Below are 23916 nucleotides of genomic sequence, written 5' to 3'. Positions count from 1 at the left end.
GCTTTAAAGGGGGACTTTTTATGGGGAGTCGGAAGCGGATCGCTGTCGTGTACGGTGTCGCGCGCGGATGCTCGCGGCTCGAGCCCCTCCTCCGAGCGCGCGGGACTGAGCTCTCTCAGGTGACCCCGCAGGTGAGCGATCGCGACATGGGCAGCGCTGTGCGGGACAAGTGAGTGAGCGAGTCCTTCCCGAAGCGCTTCTCGTGCGTGAGACGCGGCACGCGCCGGACGGGCTCCGAACGCCGAGAAGATGCGCTCCGGTCGCGGCTTCGCGCTGCTGCTGCTCAACGGGACGACGTGCTTGGTGAGTGACGGCGGCGCTCGTGCGCGCGCGCGCGCGCACTAATGAATCATCTACTTAGTAGTGTGTGTGAGAATTTACTCGGGGGTGCGCGCGCTTGGGTTGGGAAGCTCGGCTCGCGTCGCTGGCTTTATTCTTAGTAGCGCTTCAGCTGTCGTGGAAAGGGATCGGCGACCAAGTGTTTTCCACGCAGGGAAAAGTGATTCGGAAAACAGATTAATTAATAATAAAGCAGAATTAACTCCTGTCCGATATAATATACTTCTCACGGCGTTGCATTCTTTCTTCAACGTGTGTGTTCATCATCATGACGTTGCAGTATCACTAATTAAGGTATTTTAATTTTTTAAGAGGCAAAGAAACACTTGCAGCAGCGATAGTTCACTTCATTTTGTACAATTGTAACAATATCACTATAATTTCCATCCGAGCTAAACCAAGTTTGATGACATGAACATAGAGGCACAATTAAACCCGCGTACGGGTCTTATTTTCACTGAGAAAACGAGTTAAAGTAAATTAACTTATTAAATGTCTTCGGGAGCGTCAACTCCATCAAAGTATTAGGTCGTCGTCGAATTATGACAACATCCGCAAGAAATCACAGCAGCAATAAGTGAGCGCGAGGCCAGAAGCGCGGAGCCGCGATTGATCCGTCCGTCGCGCGGCGGGGCGGCAGTTCAGTAAGAGCCGCACTTTGGGCTCAATGAAGCGTCTCCGAGTCTCGTCGCTGCTGCTCCAACGTCGCGTTAAGCACAACAAGTCTTTTCCCACACATTTCTGAGAATAGGAACGTATTTGCGGACACGCTGCAGTAAATTGACCTACAATATAAAACACTTGAAAGTATAACTGCACACAGCAATGTTAACATTGTATATATATAACATAAACTCATATATGAGTTTATATTTTTTGTCTCACTGAGGCTGCGTTCAGTTCCACGTTTCAAATATATTGGCTGAATACTGATAATTAAAACTTGTTTTAAAAAAGGTAAAAGTAGAAATGTTTCCCCAAATATTGGCTGGATATTGATACGGACTTTAGGCTGGATACTGATAATTAAAACTTGTTTAAAAAAAAGGTAAAAGTAGAAATGGGTGCAGACAGTATATTTATAATAATAACTGATCTCCATGTCCCAGTGTGACTTTCCAGTTTCTAGTTCACAACCCGTCCTCTGCTTCACACAGCACATATCCCGAAAAGTTGGAAATGGATACGGTTTGTTTTTATGCATTTATTTTTTGCCACTGTCGTTCGTGCCTTAAGACGGATGTAGTGAGAACAGGAGGTGCCGATGCAGTTATTAAAAATACTTTTTTTTTTTTTTCACGGACCAGTGTGCACCAGTACAGCAAATAGAGAGGTAATTCATAATTAGTTAGAGTTACACGGTAATATTTGTGGCCGCAGTGTGCGCTCTGTCCTCAAACTCAAAGCAGTGATTTATAAGAACATAAAACCTAATGTGTTTTAATTCTAACGATGACTGCGGTACTTAATGTTACAGCAGGTATACACGCTTTACATAAAATCAAAGGACAGACAAAGGAAAATTAAAATATATTATTAAGTAAAATGTACTGTGTATTTGGAGTAAATGAGACGGTTATGTAGGGAGTCCTGTGTATGGCTAGATTTTATTGGGTCCATTATTTCAGTAGCCTTTCAGTGTATTTTAGGGTAATTGACTGTTACTCCAAGCACTGTTTTGGGTGGTTTGAAGCTGGGGAGGAAATGCTGCTAACAGTAGCCTTCCTTTCTCATCGCGTGTTCCATGATCCGGCCGGAGTTCAGCTCTCCAGAATCTCAAAGGTGACACCAGGACATTGGTAAACCATGGTGTACCAGGATTACTGCTGATGACTACGATGATAAAGGGTGTTGCTAGGATGGACAGCTAAATTATTTGGTTAAATTTTATTATTTAGTCCACTGCTGCACATATAGTATGTTTTATTCCGTTTGAGTAACAACACGCTTAAGTATTTTGATGGCAGATGAAAACTTGCAGTCCAGCTCAGTCTGTGAATTTGCATCTTCTCCCTTCTCAACTGCATGTGTTTTCTCCGGGTGCTCTGGTTTCTTCTCACAGAGATGTAGTTCAGGCAAACTGCCTACTCTAATTTGCTGTGGTGTGTGTGTGTGTGTGTGGCTGCCCTCTGATGGACTGGTGCCCTGTCCATGATATACCCCTCATATATATAATATTATATGCATAAGCTATAAATAGTTGAGAAACAAACAGGGGGAAGCACACAAGCAATAAGATCAAAGAGGATGGTTTTTACATTCACTTTTGTCACCTCTGACACAACACAATTTTGATATTTAAATCTGGGTTTGATAGACGTTCACACTATCCACAGGTAGCTGTACGTTGAATAGTTTGTATCTGCTTTATGTATGTTGAAAGGATACTTTTTTTTCTTCCTCCAGCATAGATGGCATCATGCTTCATAATCAAAATAGACTGACAAAGAGGGGATTTTGTTTCATGAGCGATGTTTAATATGCTTGATTATGAGCAGTGATTTCTGGAACAATAGCTGTGGGTAGTTAATAAAAGGAGCAGCATCACCAGTGATAATGAGAATGACGAGAGGCCCTTGATTAAATATAGAGAAGACTCACTCAGTGTAAATCCTCGGATGGTTATGTACAGACACGTCCTTTGTCGCCGTTGTCACGTTGACCTTCTGGGCTCCATGCTTTCCCAGTTGCTCAGTTTTGGGACCGTGAAATGGCACCAGCCACAAGAGTCCTCCGGCTACCATATGGCAGCTGCTTCTTTGAAACCCACTACCATGCATGATTAGGTGATTTGTTTAATGGGAATAATATCACTTACGGGCAGTCAGCGAGATGAGTCAATCACTTAACCAAGTGGAGGGTAAGGCACAGTGAGAAGACATGGGTTTGCCACAGGTCCATCTGATGATTCACACAATCTATCACACCTAAAATACACGTGTGACAAGTAGCCCCTGGGGATACTGCGGACCGCTGGCTCACAGCAGATGCACCTGAGGGTGGTCTCATTAAGGTAGTCACACTCAGGTGCAAACGGCCCAGGAGGATTTTAAATGACATGGCCTGAAAGCACAGCATGCTGCTGCAAGAGACCCAAATTGTTTTTGTAGCTACAAAAGTTTTTTTCTTTTTTTTTTTAATGGTTACTTAATATCTTTTGTAATGATTCCTTCGTTTCATCTCCCTGCCTTTTTCACATTTTGAATTGCACATTTTCTAGCTTTGTCAGTTAATGATGGAGTGCACTTATCGCTTACTCCTTATTTATGTGCTCTTCATTATTTACTTTTGTTCTTCTGCATTTATTCTGTCAGCAGATGCTCTTCTCCAAAGCAACATACAAACAGAACAGTGCAAAAAGTGGATGCAGACACATGATTCTAGAGTACTGTAGATTTGCCACGTAGCCCCGTATAAAATGCACATTATATAAGTAGATGCATACAAAGTGTTTCTTTAAATATTGTTTTTTTTTTTTTGTGATATTATTCACTATACCTTTCATTGTATATCCCTATTATATCTTTTGTATTCTTTTCCTTTCACTTCTTATGAATATTACTGTGGACCGCATGTGATAGAACATTCTAGAAAGAAAGCACCTCTGTAGCTTTGTAAAATTCCACAAGCAGGGATTAAGCATGTAATAAGATCAGCTCCGACACTTAATAAAAGGCGATGTCACCTGTGACAATCAGAATGACAAGGCTGACTAAAGAGGATGACTAAAATTACTCAGTTGACTAAAAAGGTGAACAAACAGAGAAAATGCACATTCAATTTGGCAGTGTCGAGCCCAGCCATGCCGAAGTGTGTTATACCACCGTGTTATACCACCGGGGTGACTGATGCATCTTTAGTGTCACAACATGTAGCATTTCAGGTGACATAGAAAAAGCACATTAAAGGCAAAATTCTTACAATACCGTAATATACGGTTGGACAGGGGAGTGTGTGTACACTCACTTCGTGGTGTGGTCTCTATGCTCACCATTAGAGGGGGCACATTGACCTCAGCAGGCTGCGAGTGCACCTCTCACACACTGATGCTCGCTCACACTCTGGCGCTCACACACTCGAGTGCCACTGGGCCCTGCATAGGCACACTTGACTTGCCTGCTCATGAGCTCCCAGGAGGAGTGGAACGCATCCACAGCCTTTGACCTCCCATCCTCTTACCCGCCACTGACGACTTGATAAAGTCACAAAGGTGCAAGAAGCCCCCAGTTACTATTGAACACTGTCAATCAGCCATGAGAGCAGCGTCCTGAGAGCAGCGTCCTCACCATAAGCCTGTGTTCATTAGTTAGGAAATAATAGCCTGTTTCGTTCAGCTGAATAATTAGTCTAAAGTGTGTGCTGTTTTTAAGAGCCTGGCAGTGATCTCACATTAACATCATTTATGGTAGTGTATAAATTTTACAGTTTCTCTGGAGGAGTTCTATATGATTTTTTTCCTTCTAGTGAATTGGTTAGATGTTGTTAAAGACATCCCCCAATTCTGACAACTTTAAGGAAGGACATGGTTTTGGTTTTGACTTCATGATACTGATTCAACTGAAGGTTGACAGGTGACAGTAACCAGCAGAGCTCTTAGCTCATCTATGGGACAGTTCTTACACACCTGTACCGGTATTCCACTGTTCTCTAAAGTAAACGTAAAGATATCGACAAATTCCCGGCCGTTTTACATCACGAAACAGACTGAATGCATCTATTAGAAGAAGGCCAGAGGGAGGAGGCCCATTGGAGAAAACATCTAGTGGGTCCTCTAGGCCTGAACCTGTCCATACTGAGCAGAGGAAAAGGTCAATCCCCAGCGGCCTTACGCACACGGAAATGAGAGCGCTCCCATGAGCCCCTTTAAGCCAACATAAATAATTCATTAAAAGTCAAACACCTTGTTTCTTGTGAAATTACCTTTTTCTCCCCACTATACTGTAAAATAATTAGTTAAAGGGCAGCAATTCTCCAGCTTTAATTGCCTAATGAAATAAGGAATCGCCACAAGGCGCAAATATGACCTGGCTGAAGAACGTAACAGTAAATATACTGAAAGAGGGAAAATTGATAATTAATAAAGGATGGAAAACTAAAGAAGGTAATTTCTTTTTAAAGGTCAGAGGTGTCAGATTAATCAAAGTAATAGGACATTCACATATATGAGAGAAAGCAATACACACAGGCCTATGTGATACATATGTATAACATATATAATATTATATATTATACTATATATGTAATAGGGGGTGCAGTGGCGCAGTGGGTTGGACCGCAGTCCTGCTCTCCGGTGGGTCTGGGGTTCAAGTCCCGCTTGGGGTGCCTTGCGGCGGACTGGCGTCCCGTCCTGGGTGTGTCCCCTTCCCCCTCCGGCCTTACGCCCTGTGTTGCCGGGTAGGCTCCGGTTCCCCGTGACCCTGTAAGGGACAAGCGGTTCTGAAAATGTGTGTGTGTATATATGTAATACATATAAGATTATATATGTTATAAATATGCATCATAGATGTATTATATATAATACTACATAGTGTTCATTGGAAGTCACTTGGAAAAGCATGTGCAAAATGAATAAAGGTAAATGTCTGTATTATACATGTGAGTATAATTTTCTATTTTTATGTGTATACTGTATACAGTATATGTATATATATACACACACACACACACACACACACACACACACACACACACACACACACACGGGGTGCGGTGGTGCAGTGGGTTGGACCGCAGTCCTGCTCTCCGGTGGGTCTGGGGTTCGAGTCCCGCTTGGGGTGCCTTGCGGCGGACTGGCGTCCCGTCCTGGGTGTGTCCCCTTCCCCCTCCGGCCTTACGCCCTGTGTTACCGGGTAGGCTCCGGTTCCCCGTGACCCCGTAAGGGATGAGCGGTTCTGAAAATGTGTGTGTGTGTGTGTATACACACACACACACATACAGGGCTGTGGTGGTGCAGTGGGCTTGGCCAGGTCCTGCTCTCTGGCAGATCTGGGGTTTCAGTCCCGCTTGGGATGTCTTGTGATGGACTGGCGTCCCGTCCTGGTGTGTCCCCTCCCCCTCCAGCCTTATGCCCTGTGTTGCTGGGTTAGGCTCCAGCTTGCCACGACCCTACTCGGGACAATCAGCCAATCTGAGTGTGTATATGTATATATACAGTATTGCAACAGAGAGAGACATAGAGATAATAATAACTGTTACTACTATCATGATGAACAGAGGACATGGAGGAGGCTGGACCCAAGTGCAGGATTGTTTGTTCAGAATAAAAGGACTAGACGTGTTCTTGTGGTAGGGGATGGGCGAATGGTCGGTCGGCAAACTGAACAGAGGCGAGGATCTGAAATTGTGGTCAAGGGACAAGGTGGGCAGTCATTATCAAAGAGACGTGGAACAGGACTAGGGAATGATGAGGGACAGGACTTGGAAGAGCAAAGCAAGGTAGGTTTGAGAACACACAGGGGACGGTTGTGTTGAATGAGATTCCACAACTGGGAAGTGTCTTTTATAGCTGAGTGTTCTCTCAGAGAGAGGGTGTGTGTGTGTGTGTGTGTGTGTTTCCAATGTTTGTTAGCATTTCAGCTTTCGCTTTATTATTTCCACTTTAGTTTCAATCATGATCGTTTCCTTTTTCTTTGATGCATCACCATCACTTCCATCACATTTATGCTTTGGTGCCATGGTTAGGAGGGTAAAAACAAAAAAAAAATTAAAGCCAAATACAGTAACACACGAGGCAGTGTTAACAGCAATGTGGTCCGACTGAAAAGAAGGATCTTAGTCCTACCTTGGGCCTACATACCAACAAACTGCTGTAGACGCTCAATGTTTTGATGCTCGTTGCAAAGTAGCGTCCATTTGTTATTACGAAGCACACACACACATTTTCGGAACCACTTGTCCCATACGGGGTCGCGGGGAACCGGAGCCTACCCAATAACACAGGGCGTAAGGCCGGAGGGGGAGGGGACACACCCAGGACGGGACGCCAGTCCGTCACAAGGCACCCCAAGCGGGACTTGAACTCCAGACCCACCGGAGAGCAGGACCGTGGTCCAACCCACTGCGCCACCGCACCCCCTTTATTACGAAGCATTGTAACTCAAATTTTTAATATAAAAGCCCTAATTACGAAGTTTTCATTTGATTGTTACTTAAAGGTGACAAAAAAATTAACTGCCAGTCAGTAAGGAGGTGGTTCGTAACTACGAGTTGTATGTAAGTCGGACGTTCGTAACCCGGGGACTGCCTGTAATAATATAGTACATACACACACACACACACACACACACACACACACACACATTTTCTAAACCGCTTGTCCCATACGGGGTCCCAGGGAACCGGAGCCTACCCGGCAACACAGTGCGTAAGGCCGGAGGGGGAGGGGACACACCCAGGACGGGACGCCAGCCCATCGCAAGGCACCCCAAGCAGGACTCGAACCCCAGACCCACTGTGAAGCAGGACCCAGTCCAACCCACTGCACCACCGCGCCCCCATACAGTACATAATACTGTATAAATTTAAGGTTGTTTTTTCAGTGTTTTTTGGAATCTAACAGAGATGAAAAAGAAGTTGGCTGTCAAAGTAGAAACAGACAAAATGCTATTTGACAGTAATTTCATTAATTTCACACAGATGGGAATAAGCAGTGGACATCTATTTTGATATAACAATTTTTGTATATGCAAACACATTTTAGAGGGTGTAGTACAAATATTTTCATTATATGAACATTTCTCCAGTGTTTGACACTGTCTAAAAATGAAGCCAGTAAAATGCAATATATAATTATGAATTAGATTTTATGTGACATCTTTATCTCAGGGGACATTTAATGCTAGTTATTATATACTGAGCTGCAATCGATCCAGTCACACAACAAAGCAGTGTAAGACACATTTTGCACAGATAATTCACATTTACCAGAAAGACATGTCTTTGGACTCTGGGAGGAGTCCAAACACACAGTCCAGGAGATGTGAGGCACCAAGGCTACAGACTGTGCTGTGGGCTTCATTCGGGATGGGTATTTACCACAGACTTTCCTTCTGAATAAAATCATGGCAGGCAGGTAGGTTGGCGGTCCATTAATCTACTCAAATGTTACACGAAGGCTGCTTTCTAACATGTTGCCTCTGGCTGTCCTTCCTGCCATAAGATAGACATGCCCTTTATGCTTTGACACTGAGTGAGTCATAGCTGAGGAGCTCTCTTTGTGGTCACTGACTCACCCTGTGGAGGAGGCTCCAGAAGCATGCAGGAGGATCTCGGGTCACGGAGCACCACAAGACCGATTTGTGCGCTCGTACATAACCGAGGACCCAAAGGAAGGTATTATAACACCCCTTGTGTCCTTTTCACAGAAGCCGATAGGCGTAGTGTGTAGAGGGCACAGTGGCCCAGCAGGTGAAGCCAGTGCATCAGAGCTGTTTGGTAGGTGTGTGGTTCAAGTCCAACTCAGGGTGTGTAGAGTTTACGTTTCCCCCCATGTTTGCACTTGTCAGAAATGCACAGGAGGTGATGGTAAACCACTTTCATTCCTCACTTGCCTTGGAAACCATGTGGTTGTTGCAAGTTGGACTCAATTTGATGGCACTTCCATCCAAGCATAGCTGTACTTTAGGTCATTAAAAATGTATCAGGGCATTAGTTCATAAAGAAAATGACAGAATTGCCTTCTTGAAGTTCAAAATAAAAGTGTAATGTGAAAACTTTTTCATTTCCCAGTGGCTTGTCAGTGTCGGAACCAACGTGCTTTGTTGGAGTAGAAATATTCACAAAGCCTATTGAACGATACATCTACCTGTATAGTTTATTATTTTTGCTTAGCACATTTGTTTAGCACAAGCTTTGGGCTAAGAGGTGGTGCTGACCAGATTTCTAAAAGTTTTACAGAACTCCTTGTGTCCTTTCACGGTGCTACTTCCTCTACAAAAACTCATGTCTTGCTGAATAAACTACATTCCACAGTCAACAATCATAGCTGAAGTCACCACTTTTTTCTTCCCTCCTCCTCTTCTTCCTGCTTCCTCCTCCCTTACTGCTGGTGATTTTGCCTCATTTCTTACAAAGTTCATTCCATCACCAGCAGATTCTCAATGTTCACCTTCCCTATTCAGGACTCACCAAAAAGCCATGATACACACACACACACACACACACACACATTTTCAGAACCGCTTGTCCCATACGGGGTCACGGGGAACCGGAGCCTACCCGGCAACACAGGGCGTAAGGCCGGAGGGGGAAGGGACACACCCAGGACGGGACGCCAGTCCGTCGCAAGGCACCCCAAGCGGGACTCGAACCCCAGACCCACCGGAGAGCAGGACTGCGGTCCAACCCACTGCGCCACCGCACCCCCTAAAGCCATGATACCTGCATTGAAATCTCCAGCTTCCTGCTCTCACACTGAGCCACCACTTGCTTGACCGATCACACCCTTTCTCCTCATTTACATTCCATTTCCCACCACTCATTTTGTTTATTTATTCCATCTTTCATTCTTCTGTCTACCTGAGAGTCTGTCCACATCTCACTGCTGCTAAAGAAACCCTCCCAGGTCCCAAACTCAGTCCAGGATTAGAGGCCAGTCTATCTTCAGTCTGTTCTTTCCAAAAGTCTAGAGTGTGCACCTTATAGCCAAATATCTGCATCCCTTGCCCAGCTCCTTGATGGATATTTGCCCTGATTCAAGATTGCCATTCCACCAGGATGACACTTCTTGCAGTATTAGATGTTTTTCAAGGTGTAGTTAACTTCTCTGTGACTTCTTTGCAGTATTGGACGTAATCAACCACATGATTCTGCATTCATCTCTACAACACGTAGGCATCAAAGCATTGCCAGTTAAATAGTTTGAGTCTTACCTGTCTGGTAGGTCTTATCAGGTATCAGGTGGTTTGGGGTGGTGCCCTGTCTTTCCTTCAGTTGCTCTCATCTGGTGTTCCACAGGGCTTGGTTCTGGGTCCATTACTCTTTTCCATGTACACCTCTTCCTTTGTCACTGTTGTTGCTTCTCAGAAATTCTCCTGTCATTGGTATACTGCCCATACCCAGTTCTTCTCTTTTGCCCCAGGTGCCACAGTTATATCCTCTAATATTGCAGCTTGCTTCTCAGACATTTCTACTTGGACAAATGACCATAATTTACTATTCAGGCTTTGCAAAACTGAGATCCTCCATCTCCATCTGAACAATTGCAGCTCCCGCCTGTATGTCCAACTCTGTCATCAAGCCTCTCCAGCTGAGATATGTTCTCGGTTTTGATTCCTGTGTGGTGGAGTAAGTCCCCTCTCTCCCTTGGAACTGCTTAATCCCTTTTAGCATTCTAGAAATGTCTCAACACATCTTTTTTACCCATTTCTTTCCTGTTCTCCTAACTGCTCCATAAATTTCCATCACACCATCTGTCACCATCATCTTCTTATGTAGCTCAGTTCTACAAGCAGCTCTTCGTAAGATGTGCACCAGCAAAAACTGTGTTAATGGACGTACTGTGCTTCAAGAACCGCATGTCTGCTTCTAAAGCGCTTCACTTTATGTGAAATGCATTTTGTTGACTCTGAGTTGTATGTTGCTTTGGAAAAAAAGTGTCTGTCAAACGGATAAATGTAACATAAATGTGCTGTAGAAGCACTTCTTTAAACAAGCATTTAAGCCGTTTATAGGCCACAGCTGTATGTTTACTGACACAATCTAGATATTTTTAAATTTGTTTTTCTTGAGATTTAAATTTTTTACCTTCACATAGCAAGATCAGGCCCTTAAATAATACAGCTTCATTAATTCTCTCATGGGGTTGCTTGTGATCTTGAATCATGTATTGCTGAGTGCTCCCACAGATTTAACTGCTGCTGTAATTCTTCCGTGTTTCTGTAATGTTTACTGGAATTTGTTATAATTGTTAATGGATATTGAAAAGAGATTCCTGGTACAAATACAAACAGTAAAGTCAGCTTTCTCAGGAATTTCAGGCTCACACATTAAAGTGAGATATAACCATATTAACACAATGAAAAAAATTAAAATGCAGTATTGAAATTAACTTGGTGAACAAAATCATTACTTGCAATTAAACAGAGAAGTGTTTTAATTTCTCTTAAAATGGTAAAGACACAATAACTTGGTGATCAGCTTCAGTGTCAAGCTAAAGTAGGCTTAGTTAAAGTAATCCAAAGATTTATGTAAAATGTATGAAAACCCCAAACTCATCCTGCGTTATAAACAAATGTTCAGTGTCTTTTTGAGGAAGCTGGTGAGATGGAGCAGAACAGTGGCTTAAGCGCTCTAGCTGATGCAGGTGAGGGCAGAAAGGGGCCAGTGGTCACACGGTCCTTCTGTATGCTAAGACCTTCTGCATCAACCTTCTGCAGCATAATGCCACCATTGGTAAACCTGCTAAAATTGCTGAAACTGCACTGTATGTTTCTTTCTGATAGTTCTCTGATTGCAGTCCAGGGTCTACAGACACATTTTGGCAGTCTTTTGCCAGGGTTTATTGGTTTGATGCTTCCGACAGCCTACGCTAAGCCAGAGAGTATTCGCAGTGAGAGCACCCCACCCCACAGAGGACACTGCTCTCCAACAGGCAGAAGGTAGAGTTGAGCAGAAGAAACCCAAAACAAGACTATGCAGGAGCACATTTGTTATCACGACATTGGTTTGTAGCTTAAATGACCATTTGTAACTCTTAAATTCAGTCTGTACGAGCAAATCTTCGGACAATCTCCATCCGTCAGGAAGCATGTTCACTAGCATAATTTCTTTTTATTAGTACATAACCCTGCTGATGGTATAAGTAAAACACACAACTGGATTGTTGTTTAGGCAGTTTTTTTTACTGGCATTACCATTACTGTGCATTCACGTGTTTGGGGGTGTTAGTGTGTTCTGCATAGCTGTGTGTGAATGCGATCGGATGTGTATACCTTTGGGCGATTTAGTTTAAGGGCTGAAACAATTCTCCAGCACTTATACGCCAAGAACTAAACGAAGATGTTCAATAGGTTCAGTTAAAACAATATGCTGAATTCTGTGGTTCACCGCTTGTTGGACTGATATCTCTTTGAGATGGTGTTTCAGGATGATGAGTTAAAAAGCCCAGGTGTAGACTGTGTATACACTGCCATTGTACAAAAGCAAACACTATTTTGTAATAGACGAAGGGGTGTGATTTGCAAAGTTTAAAAATGCATGGAATGTGGTAGTTGTTGCCACTGTCACTATGATGAAGGAATGCCCCTGAGCTCTGGCAAGTAATCCCGACACAGTGCTAACTAGGAAGCTTCACAATATATGTCTTCGCACATCCACACAGGCCAGAATTCAGACATGTAACTGAGAAATGTATCAGATCTAAAAAAGAAGAAAAGATTTCAGTTTTGCTTAATGCAGTAATTGTATAGTAGGGACTGGTCAGTTTGACACGTTTTCCTGAAGTCACCTATACGTTGATTTGTAAAAAATGAAAGTCATGAGTTAAAATTAAGCTTTTGATTTTTGCTATTGGAATTCTGTCAGATTTTATACTCTGTTGATCTTAGTTTATTTTATATGTATCCTGGATAGTCAAGGGTGTAGTAAAGGTTAATGAAAAAACACAAACCGCAGAGTGACTGTCTGCAAAATTACAGGTTGCATACTGAAGTCTTGAACGATGGATGTACACACAGCTACTCATGTGCACACAGTAAATTTTATCCCTGAGTTCATACGTTACTGTAATACTTTTTTACCTTTTAGAAGTTTTTGGAAAATCATAACCAGTTCCCACAATGAACCAGTTTTTCATGTTGCGTCCTTGTGTCTTTTCCCGCTCTCACTCTAGCTGGTTCTTGGGCAGGAAGACTCATCCCTGAGACATAAGGACCCTCCCAGAGAGCAGTCCAAGTCTATGGGTGTCGTGGGTGAGCAGGGTCTCTCCCCTCTTGGTCGTTGGATGCTGCACACAAAAAGCCGGGCAGCCAACACTACTGAGTTGGACCTGCCCTACCAGCCTCCGGTTCCCTTCTCCAAGCAGGAGTTCTGGGAGATGCTCGGTAGTGACCTGCGGCCTGATTTGCCTGCCTCACGGGTAAAGCGGCGCCCCATCGTCAAGACAGGCAAATTCAAGAAGATGTTCGGCTGGGGTGACTTCTACTCCAACATCAAAACAGTCCGGCTGAATTTGCTGATCACCGGCAAGATTGTGGACCATGGCAATGGCACCTTCAGTGTGTATTTCAGGCACAACTCCACAGGCCAGGGCAACATCTCTGTCAGCCTGGTGCCACCCGTAAAGGCCGTTGAGTTTGACTTGGAGCGCCAGAGTGTGGTCTACCCCAAGGACTCCAAGATCTTCAATTGCCGGGTGGACTATGAGAAGGTGGATCGCAACAAAAAGACATCGCTTTGCAATTATGACCCGTCCAAAACCTGTTTCCAGGAGCAGACACAGAGTCACGTCTCTTGGATCTGTTCTAAACCCTTTAATGTCATCTGCATCTATATCTCCTTTTACAGCACGGACTACCGTCTTGTCCAGAAGGTCTGTCCTGACTACAACTACCACAATGAGATGCCCTACCTCCCATCTGGGTAGATGAGTGGATGATTTTATCAAAGGGGCATTGAACGGAGCACATTTTCAACATTGTTGTGCAGGAGACTTGAGGAAGGGCTCAGGGAACTGCCTTTTAGGACTCCGACATACAGTATGAGATACCAACATGACTACCCTTATCTTTATTTATCCACGTACTTAATTTTATGGAAATCCTGTGCAGGATTTTTCTTTTCTTCTCAGAGTGCACCTAAAACTTTATGAAGTTTTTTGTTGTTTTACCTCTTCCAAAGATAAATGTGACAAGACCCTCAGTTTGGTTCCCCACCTGTGAACTCCAGTCTATGAGAACATCAATGCACACCTCAAGAGATAAGGTTGGCCTAGTCAAGGGAATCTTACATTTTAACATTATACATTCCAAAAACAAAGTCCACATAAAATATTACAGGGGAAAGTTCAGAAAGTATAGTGTTGCAACTCACCAGACTGGCAGTGGTTTAGTTAATTCCTGTTTAACAATAGCTATTCCAGTGCAATCCTTTACTATTTGTTAATATACTATGGTAATTAATTGAAGCCTGAGGAATAGCAGAGAAGAAACAGGAAAGGTGGATTTTTAATTAACCAGCATCCCCAATTTTTTGTTCCTTAGCAGGGTTATCTGTGAGAAAACATTGATTCTATTAAAAAGAGAACTATTGTCATTATTCAGAATTCCTTATATGAAATATGTACCTTTGCCTGTGTGGAAAAAAAATACTGTTTTCTCTACGAATGATAATGTGTTCTGTCTCTAGTTAAATGTGTGCCAGTTATTCTAATTCTGCTTTACATCTTAAAATAACGTCTAACTGGTGCTTGATATGTATTACATGTATTTGAGTCCTCTGTAAAATTCAAAAAAAAAAGTTTCTATTTAGAATATTTCTATTTTTTACTATGAAATTGTGATATAACGTGCCATCCATCTGTCCCCTTCTCTTGGTTCTTGCATTGACATTCTAGAGAACATTTATATTTAGAATATATTTAACAAAAAAGTGCATTTGAAAGAGACACGTTGTATATCTATACTTAGAAGGCCAACCTCTCACTTTCAATTGAGACTACAGACATGTCTTGTGCAGATGACAAGAGGCATTCCAGAGGCTTCTGTTTTAAGTCCATATTTCTTTGCTATATCTGGAAGGATTGTTTTTATTTACATCAGAGATGGAGTCATGACCAGAAAGTCTGAAATTCAGACTGAAATTGTCTGGCCTGTGAACAACTGGACTGTTAACCAAAGTTATTCCATAAAAATCAAATAATATAATGTTATAATATAAATATTATCTTACAATAAAATTATGGAACCAGATCGTTTTATATTCTACATTTACATTCTGTTTGATATTTATTAATATCTTTGGATATTGACACTGCAAAAGCTATTTTGTTATCAGTTGTCATTAAGTACAGAAGTAGAATTAAGGTTTAAAATGAGTGCCTTAAGTTACTGAGCTGCTCAGGCTTGCTGAAAAATGTTAAATTTTTTGTTTAATTTTCTTGTTAAATGACAAAATAATCAGTAACCAAAATTAAGTGCAATAAGAGAAAAGGAAAAAATTATACAGAAAATGCACGTGCAAAAATCAACAACATCCAGCTAAGTAACTGCATGCATTTGTGATGTAAATGTTGAACTGATGAAGAAGGTAATAAGATTATAGCAAGAGTAATTGGTGTATCGCAAAATGTGGCAACTAAAATTAGCACTTTATTCTGGATATTAATCACAATTACCAGTTTATTATTATTATATGACTATATACAATGGAAGTATTAGAAAACATTGATCATATGATTCTTAATTCATAAATTGAATTTATACATGCAATTCAACAGCTGTTTCCTCCTCTGAATTAAATGCAATTTTAATTTTCCGCTGCAGCTGAGATAAGAGATATTTGCTCAGCAAAATCATACTTGAGCTGCTCTGGAACTTGATGTGTCTCCCCCCAGTAAAAAGTACCAAGGTTCAGTTCAGTAAATACAAATGATGTGGAGTAAATACAAATGACTCCTGTTTAGGAAGTAGCTCAAAACAGTGAGATACAGAGACCACTTCAGTGAAAGAAAGGGCCCAGACTGAAACCAGGACATGGTCTAGACCACAAGGTCGAGACTCCATCGCTGATCCGTATTGACAATGGTGAGACAAGTAAAGTATGTTGAAAATCCTGGTTGAATGAAAAAATGGACAAGAGCTGCATAACTACCGAGTGCCAGTGGAACAAAAACGCAGAGCTGCTTAATATAAAAACCCTGGAGTGCATTTGTGCTCAATATTTCATTGAGAGCGGAATCTTCAGCAGCCTGAGCATTAAAAAAAATGATAAGGCACCACTGATCGGCACATCGATTTGAGCTGAATTAAAGGACGCTGATGTTTTTCATGTAGCTTCAGTGAAAAACCCGTAGTGCCACAAAGGTGATGCTTAGGAAAATGAAACTAAGGAACATACAAATGCCCATTAGGAGATAAAATGATTTTAAAGGTTATTTTTAGTATATAATATTCTCTATGTTATATAAGATTATATTATCTGTGTAATACATATAAAACATTTTATTATGCATTGACAAGTAAGTTATATTTAAGGAATAAAAAATATTCCCTCACACATGAAAAGTACATTCCCTGTTTTTAAGAAATTTTTATCAATTTTGGATTTTGAATCTATATCAAGTGTCTGATTTCGAAGCTGTTTGTATTTCTCTGGCGTGGGAAAAGATGGTAAATTTTTATCATCTGGCTCTGAACAGTACAACTGGGGAGCGAGGTGTAGAACACTGCCACAGAGAACCCAACTGGCACCCACAGCCCCCTCCTGTGTCCTTGGCTGTCTTGCCCTGCCACTGAACTCAGCTCTATCAGGCCCACCTGCCACCCTGCTGAGACTCACCTTGCGCTTGGGGCGTGGAGGACTCAGGGTGACCTAGGCTGGATTTCCAAAAGAGTGCGCCAGGGCCCCCTTGGAGCAAAACACTCACGTTTATAACTCACAAACACATACACATGCAGACACCTTTCCCAAAGTGTATTGATAAAGTGTGACACAACATTTGGCCATAGGTTCAGTTCTCATGTCCGAGTGCCACAAATACAACAAATATGTCCCCTAGAATCCTCAGATCGCGACACAGACTTTGGAGACTGCCATCGTCTTGCTGGCTTCATGTTTGCATGTCTGTTGGGGTCGACAACACGGAAACTCCAATGTGACTGAACTCCATTCATCGGCACGACGTGCAACACAGGAGCGGCTCCCATGTCCGCAATGAAGCTCTCCTCTTACTGTACATTTCTCGAAGGACTGTCAGCCTGGAGTTGGACACTCGTGACTGCTGAGCAGCTGGTGAGGGGTTTGCTCTTCTCTCCCACTCTCAATTTCATCGAAGACGCTGAGTACTGAGGCTCTTATAGGCAAATGTGATGGGGTGAAGCGACTTTGTACCGACCTGCCGTTACAATTTCCCACCGCGGATTGGCTTTGCATTTGCGTTTACCTGGCCTTTCTGGGGTGCAGCATTGTGATATTCAGTCAAAAGCAATACAAGAACACTGTTGTGCTGTCCCACACAAACCCTCATGTATGGTTCTGAATAAAGTTCTGTTGAAAATCTCTAAAACTCCTGATTCTATTTGTTTCTCTCGGTTATCAAATTTTAATGCAACCCTCTCTGAATGTAGCCAGCGTCATTACGGTGATGCGTGTCAAAATGGTGCATTACAAATACAGACACCCCTCGACTTACACAAATAGACCATTCCAACCCTTTATGTAAGTCAAAAGTTACATATGTGAGACTTCAATTTCATCCCCAAATTGATTGCTGGACGCTTGCGAGATGGTTCTCGTTTTCCTTCAAGTGCACGTTTACCACCAGGCATTGTGAATAATGAAAAGTGTAAAAAATATGGGAAAAAAGCATTACACTAATAAGAGGAGATACGTTCATGGCTCAAAACATACAGGAACTGCGAACATGGAGCTTCTTGCGTTGTCTGGTTAAGTCGACTTGCACGTAGCGTATTTTAGATGTTTTGCGTAAAATAAACGCGCTATCTGTAAATAATGTGTATGCCGGGAATTTTTTTCTTTTTTTAAAGTAAATCCAGATTTACGTAAGTCAAATTTACATAAGTAGAGGGAGGTGTGTATGTGTATTTCAATAGGTGGAAACATTATTGTTCAGATTCTTACTCTGCCATATGGCCTACAAAATATAGGTGCTACAATTATACTTCCCATACCAATGTGTGCATTTTCACATTTGGCCAACAGTTTACAGAATGAACATCGGTTTTAAAAAATTTAACAGATTTATTTGAGCATAGAGAAACATTTAGGCAAAGATGTCTGCATCGAGGGAGTGCGCTCAGAGTCCCAAGTTCTTCAATTAGATTTTTCTCTTCCTAGCTGTTCATCTTGCCTTTTTAAGATATAATTGACATTAAGCCTGGTCATCTTCTTAATTAAATTCCAGACAACTGCTAATGAGGAGATAAATTCCAACGTTCAGCTCGCTACATCCCTTTAAACAAGATCGATTATGGCACAGCTACTGGAGCACATCCGCCCACTGGTTGCCATTACAGCCCTGCCTGGGGATAACCTTGCAGACACTCATGGAAGGAGAGACTAGGAAGATGACGGTGAGGTGCAGGAAAGCGTTGTCTGCTGATCCGATCATATTCCTGCTCTGAACTACTTGTGGGGACCTGTAGAGAAACGTATAAATACAGTCTGACTTTAGGCATCTCTGGAGGTCAGAGGTCTGGCCTGCTACAGGAGAAAAGTGAGAACATCAGATTGGTGTCTGTTCCTTATATTTAACAATCTACCTTGTCATTGTGAATATAAAACAGAAATGCTCATGAAATCACCTTGGATCATTACATGTACTTAGCATCTATACGTATTGTTTATTTATGAATTTATTTATTTATTTAGCAGATGCATTTCCCCAATGTGCACTACAGCTCACAACAAACAAACCTGTGTTTCACAAAAAAATTAGGAGCTGTATTTACATACAATAACCAAAGCGATTTGTTTGATTGATACCACAGCTTTTGCCCGCGCACATTAAGTACCTTTCTACAGGAGTGAAGATCAGATAGAACAACGACACGACGATGGTGTGATGCAAATCTATGTACCTATTAGGAAACTGGGAGAGAAGAGGGTCTGGAAGAGGTGTTTTAAGATGTTTCTTAAAAGGGATTCAACAGCTGTGAAGGAGAGACGGAGCTCATTCGACCACATTGGTGCCAAAACTGAGAACCAATGAAATTTTGATTTTGGACACTTTGTGAGCGCTTGCTATCTTGATGGGTGTAGGGAATGATCAGGTCCTGTGGGCATTAATGCTTTCACCATCCCGTAGGCTTGAACTAGTCTTGAATTGATACCATTTCTGAGAAAAAATTGTGTAACTGAGAAGGATCGTATCCCATTTTAGCAACAAAGAAGCAATCACTGCATTACAATAAAACCTCTAACATCAGCATGTTCAGATGAAAAACCCAAGTGTTAATACTGACTGTACGATGCACTTGATATTTATCTTTATTAAATTTACCTGAAATGAATATTTGCCGGAACTATTTATCACTTCCACACTGAGATAACAGTGCAGTACTAGTCCAGAAATATTGAGGACTGAGGCTTTAGATATTAAATGCCTTACATATAGACTAAGTTGTTTAGTGTTATACAGATGTATTGTCATTGTCACCTCCGCATTGCTCTCTATAAACAAATAAATGAGGACGTAGGCAGATCAACTCATTGTGATGTTAATTAATTAATTGATATTAAAATGCTATTTTTTCTCAATTAAACAAAAAATGGCATTGATCACCAAACTTCTCAGACTTCCCCAATTAACCGAGGTACTTTTTTCAAGAAGCACTAGCCAAGTCATTGAGAATGATTACATCAGACTGCTTTCCATCCCTAGCACGCTGCTTAAGATTTCACACAAAGAAATGGATGTAAATGTCATTAAAATCCATGTTCCTAGAGGGAGCAATTACTCAGTGGTTACCTGGAAACCAACCCCTGTGCAGAGGCAAACGCTGATATATTCAGGCGCGCTGAAGTTAAATATATTTTCTAATTTTTTCGTGGTCACAGAAGACACACAATTTACATAGAAACTCTAAATGGATTCATGCTGCAGCATTTTAATTATGTACTATTCTTTTCACCCAGCTAGCAAAGCACATAATACATTAGAATCGCATGAGCACATTTTCAACCTCTGACCTTGGCCAATAAACAAACAAAAAAGCTATGTAAGTAGAGACAGATAGATAGATAGATAGATAGATAGATAGATAGATAGATAGATAGATAGATAGATAGATAGATAGATAGATGTAATCAAAGAACGAAAGAAACATTTGACTGGGTAACAAACAAACACAAACAGCTTCTCTAATGGAATTTTAAACAGTCATCATCCCATTCTGGGTGGGTTTCACTGTACTGGAAAATGTATTAAAATGTTCATCACATGAGTATTTAGCCATTAATGAATAGCATTTAAAAACGGTTAATGAAAGGCAGTAGTAAGCAAGACCAAAGTACAGAGTGAACAAGGTCTTGCATTGAAATTCCGTGCCATGATCTTGTCTCAAAACGGCTGAACGGAAACAAATTGACTGATGACAGGCAGATAAAGTAACGAGGTTAAAACATATCCTGCTCTTCCTGAAAGACCTCAGAGATGAGAAACAAATATGCAATTTAGGTTTGCCATCTGCAGCATTACCGAACAACATAAATCACAGATTCTGCTAAAAATTTTCCCATCACATATGATAAAGATGAGCATTCCTTACATGCCTGCTATCTATGCAATCTTCCAGCACACCTTCTATCACCTTAAACACTTGCTTGCTTTCTATCCATCCCATTCCCCATGTTATTCCAAATGATTTTTCAGAGGGATTGTAAACATTTATGGAGCACCACCATATTCAGAATGGAGCTTAACACAACAAAACATGATTTGGGTGATAAAGGGGATGTACCACCTGTTTCCCAGTCAATATGTACATACTGGCAAAAATTAATATTGACTAAATAGTCAGATGTGGTATCCTTTTTTTTGTTGAAAAAAAGGTCAATTTCCATCACTCTTTACTATAATTCTATGAAAACCTGTATATCACAAGAAATAAAACTATTTTCCAAATGTTGCACCTTGCAGAGAAAGAAATCACATGTAACTGCAGGAAGAGTTGATGCCGTCCACGTCCGGTGAAACGACAGCGAAGGAGAAGTAACTGGCATCTGTAAAGTGGAGAAAGCAAAGCAATACCCTTCTTTCTCCTTATGAACCGACCAAGAACAAACAGGGAAAACGTCCCATAAAAAGCAAATCTCGGGCGAAGCAGGTGGGGAATGGGCCTGCATACACACAAAAGTCTCGCTTGACTCTTATTGGGAATCTGTCCTTCAAAACTGCAAACTGACAGCTCACTCTCCTTCCCTCTTTCTTATCCTCATCGAAGCTTTTTTTTTTCTGCTGACAGCCAGACCACATCAATCAGGGCCCACGCTGATGGCAGCTGCATCCTGGGAGCTGGGGTGGGACTGCAGGGGGAGGCGAGCGGAGGGTCGCAGCTGCCTCCATACCTGCTTCCTGGGGTTCATTATCAGCCTCCATGAATGGATTTCATCAGAAGTGTGACAATGTGCAGAGTCAGCAACACTAACAACAAGACTCACCGGCCGGCGCATCAGTCAATCTCCATTTTCATCTTCCCCTCGTCATGTTCCTTTTGTCTTCCTTTAAACCCGAATTTCCCCGCCGACTATAAATTGAGCTCAACCTATTTCCAAAACACAGAATAAACCTTGTCCAATTTCAATCTCGACAGGATTTATAAAATGTGCAGCTCCAATACTGACAGGTTTAATAATAGCAGTAACTAAGTTGAGCTGATGTTTCTGACACTGCATATAGGTGAAAATGTAGCCAACAAATAGAGAACACACACACACACACACACATACACACAAAGAGTACTGCAAAGTATTTGGACAGTGACATGTTTATTTTTTTTTCTCTGCATTCCAGCAGTTTGGCTCTAAAGTGACAGAATGACCGTAAAGTTATTAAAGAGCTGCCAAGTGAGTTTCAGTCTCAGAGTGTTTTCCACCATACTGCATGAACAAGTTTGAAATTGAAATTACAGCGTGTTGTGTATTTATCTACCCATTTTAGGGAACCAAATGAAATTGGCCAGTTGGCTTCATCTTTATTCAAGACTCTGAATCTGCCTTTGGAGTCTATTCCCGGTGCTCTGTGACAAACAAGGACCAAAGAAGTGTCACTTCAAGTAAAGCTGGAAATCATGAGGCAGAAAGGATCTGAATAAAGTCATTTCAGAAGAAAAAGCAGAAGGGTGGCTGACATCAACTGCTTGGTACATAATAAAGAGCAAAGAATGTATCGCCGCGGTCAGCAGTGGTAAATCTTGAGGTATGCTGTGGAAAACAACTGCAGTCTGCAACTAAAATTGTAAATACTGTCAGACATTTTGCTAAATGTTTGCTAAAATGTAAGAGTTCAGGAACAAGGCCTTATTGAAATATGATGGAAATACAAAATTGTTCCCGAGTGATGGAGAGAAAATTGTAGAGAAAAAGCAACTGCTTAATAAGTTCTCTTTTCTCTTCTTTATAGGCATAAAACTATGTGGTCTTGGAAACGTGATAGAGGCAGAGTTATGACATTGCCCAATGTTGCTGAAACATGGTCGTAGGTTTGTCATGACTTATATTATCTGGGAAACACAGTAGACGTTGTGTTATTGTGTTATACATGTAAGCCATATGTCATGCCTTGCCCCTTTATGTCTACCACTGGACCTGACTCAACTGGTCTTCACTGATGACATCAATGCTGACAGCAGCAGCACCAGGATGACTTCAGTAGTTTGTAGAAACATTTTCTCGGCTATGATACCACAAATGGCACCAAACACAACAAATGGTGTTTGTTCGTGTGGAGGGGGAAACTTTTGAGCCCTTTGGGGGCATATTCACTTTGCATGGACTTTTGCTTTTACTTGTAGAAGCTCAGTATTGTAAGTTCGCTTCACAAATCAACTTTACAATAATAATAATAATAAGAAGAAGAAGAAGAAGAACCAAGGAAAATGAGTTCGAAAAGCAGCAAATTATTCATTGACTTTCCCAGTCACGTGACCAAAACCAAAGTAAAATTAGAGCCCTTCCTCGTATGGTGTTTCTGCTATTTTACATATACATGTTTACATCCATAGTAAAAGCAGGGAAAATAGCAAATTTGATAGTGGGATAACTGCTCAATGATAATGATAATGAAAAGAAAAGAAAAGAAAAGAAAAGAAAGGCTTTCTGGGGGAGATTCATTATGTCTGAAGCTAAAGGATCAAGCTTCTGCATGAAAGAAAACATTTGAGGCTCTCTGAGTTTGAAACAGCAAACCTCAGGAGAGCATCCTGGTCCTCAGTGAAGGCACAAAAATGTCAGACTGTACATCCTGGTCTGAATGTCTACTGATATTACTTTTCTCACAGACCCCAGGGTATTTTGTGGCCTTTTTGGAGCTCATTCATTTGCTAATAGGTTGTACCAGTTGTACAACTTGATCAACAAAGTGTCTACTACAAGGTCAATTGCCTTTTCTCTGTGAACTGGGAATCTGTTCTTTGACTGCATTCGAAATTTTACAGATCTTTAACCTAGTGTTCACTAGATAGGACTAGTGCACTAATTATTCTTTCAGAAATTAAAAATTTGTATGCAAAGAAAACTAAAATGAACAATACCTTCACTTAATTTCACAAAAAAATGAAAGACAAAAGGAACACTCCTGTGCTATACATACAGACATCCCTCTATTTACTTACATTTGACTTACATAAATCTGCATTTATCTAAAAAATTCCCGTCATACGCATTTACGGATAGCGCTTACGT

At 41.5% G+C, this 23916-nt stretch overlaps 1 protein-coding gene across 1 annotated transcript; it reads left to right on the top strand.

The window, feature by feature from the left end:
• Window positions 1-249: 249 nt before the first annotated feature.
• Window positions 250-14423, top strand: LOC108919218 (neurexophilin-1-like). The gene is made up of 2 exons (XM_029246937.1): window positions 250-303; window positions 13169-14423. Exons 1-2 carry the CDS (start codon window positions 250-252, stop codon window positions 13919-13921), a joined length of 807 nt encoding a protein of 268 aa, XP_029102770.1. The 3' UTR covers window positions 13922-14423.
• Window positions 14424-23916: the final 9493 nt, after the last annotated feature.

Source organism: Scleropages formosus, chromosome 20, assembly GCF_900964775.1.
Source record: "Scleropages formosus chromosome 20, fSclFor1.1, whole genome shotgun sequence".
NCBI lineage: Eukaryota > Metazoa > Chordata > Actinopteri > Osteoglossiformes > Osteoglossidae > Scleropages > Scleropages formosus.
The sequence above is the reverse complement of the archived record's forward strand: the minus strand, read 5'-3'. Positions and strand labels throughout refer to the sequence as shown.

Coding starts and splice junctions, on each gene's coding strand:
- LOC108919218 (XM_029246937.1), top strand. CDS start 250: ATGCGCTCCGGTCGCGGCTTCGCGCTGCTGCTGCTCAACGGGACGACG. Junction 304..13,168: donor TCAACGGGACGACGTGCTTG/GTGAGTGACGGC, acceptor CTCTCACTCTAG/CTGGTTCTTGGGCAGGAAGA.